The sequence below is a fragment of the Hydra vulgaris genome, chromosome 05 (genome assembly GCF_038396675.1).
Source record: "Hydra vulgaris chromosome 05, alternate assembly HydraT2T_AEP".
NCBI lineage: Eukaryota > Metazoa > Cnidaria > Hydrozoa > Anthoathecata > Hydridae > Hydra > Hydra vulgaris.
Window position 1 is genome coordinate 40,235,001 of NC_088924.1, and position 716 is coordinate 40,235,716.

Below are 716 nucleotides of genomic sequence, written 5' to 3' on the forward strand. Positions count from 1 at the left end.
TGCTTTTGCTGGAACAGTTTTAACTTTTCTTATAGTAACTAAAGTCTGTTTTACATTTAAACTATTTTCAAATAAAAAATTCCGTTTCATTGAATATATATAATTCTTTACTTAACCAATTTATTTTATAGGAACAATAAAAAAAGGAAAAAGTTTTTATTAAAGTGTTTTTCTTTTCTTTTTTTTTTTTTTGTAAACTTGACAACTATTTTATAGAGTTTTTAAAAAGCGTTAAAAGTACTTTTTTAAATGTATAATATATTTTTAGGGTATATCTTTGTTAAATAACGTGTAAAATGTCACGGTTTGTAAGTATTGTTACCATATTGGTTTGAGTTTATTGTAATATATATATAAATTATTGTACAAAATAAATGTATACTAGTGAGATTAAATTTTTTGGATACTCATTTGTAGTTTTTTGATGTTTAATTGATGTGTTAGCAATTATTTGATCATTTTAAAGGTAGTTAATAACACAATTAAACAAACCTTTGTTAAATCTTTTATGCAATATTATTCATGAAATGAAATAAAGAACACAAGGAAATCTTCTTTATATTCATCTGAAACTAGTATCCCACAAGAGGATCCACTCTGGGTGTACACCAGAATATCTTTTTGTTAGAGTGTCCCAATGTGTTATCCCAAAAGTACTTCTCTCAGGGTCTCATCAGGACGATTGCCACAGACCTTTGTATTGACTCTGAGACAAG

The 716-nt window shown here is 25.7% G+C and overlaps 1 protein-coding gene across 2 annotated transcripts in view; it reads left to right on the forward strand.

Moving 5' to 3' along the window:
• The window catches only part of LOC100196960 (alpha-(1,3)-fucosyltransferase B), a 3,068-nt gene extending 2,658 nt beyond the window's left edge, over positions 1–410 (forward strand). For both annotated transcript variants that reach the window (XM_065798185.1, XM_065798186.1), the window contains one exon: positions 1–410. This exon is cut by the window's left edge. In XM_065798185.1, the coding sequence (XP_065654257.1) occupies positions 1–103 (103 nt within the window). In that variant the 3' untranslated portion in view covers positions 104–410.
• Positions 411–716: the final 306 nt, after the last annotated feature.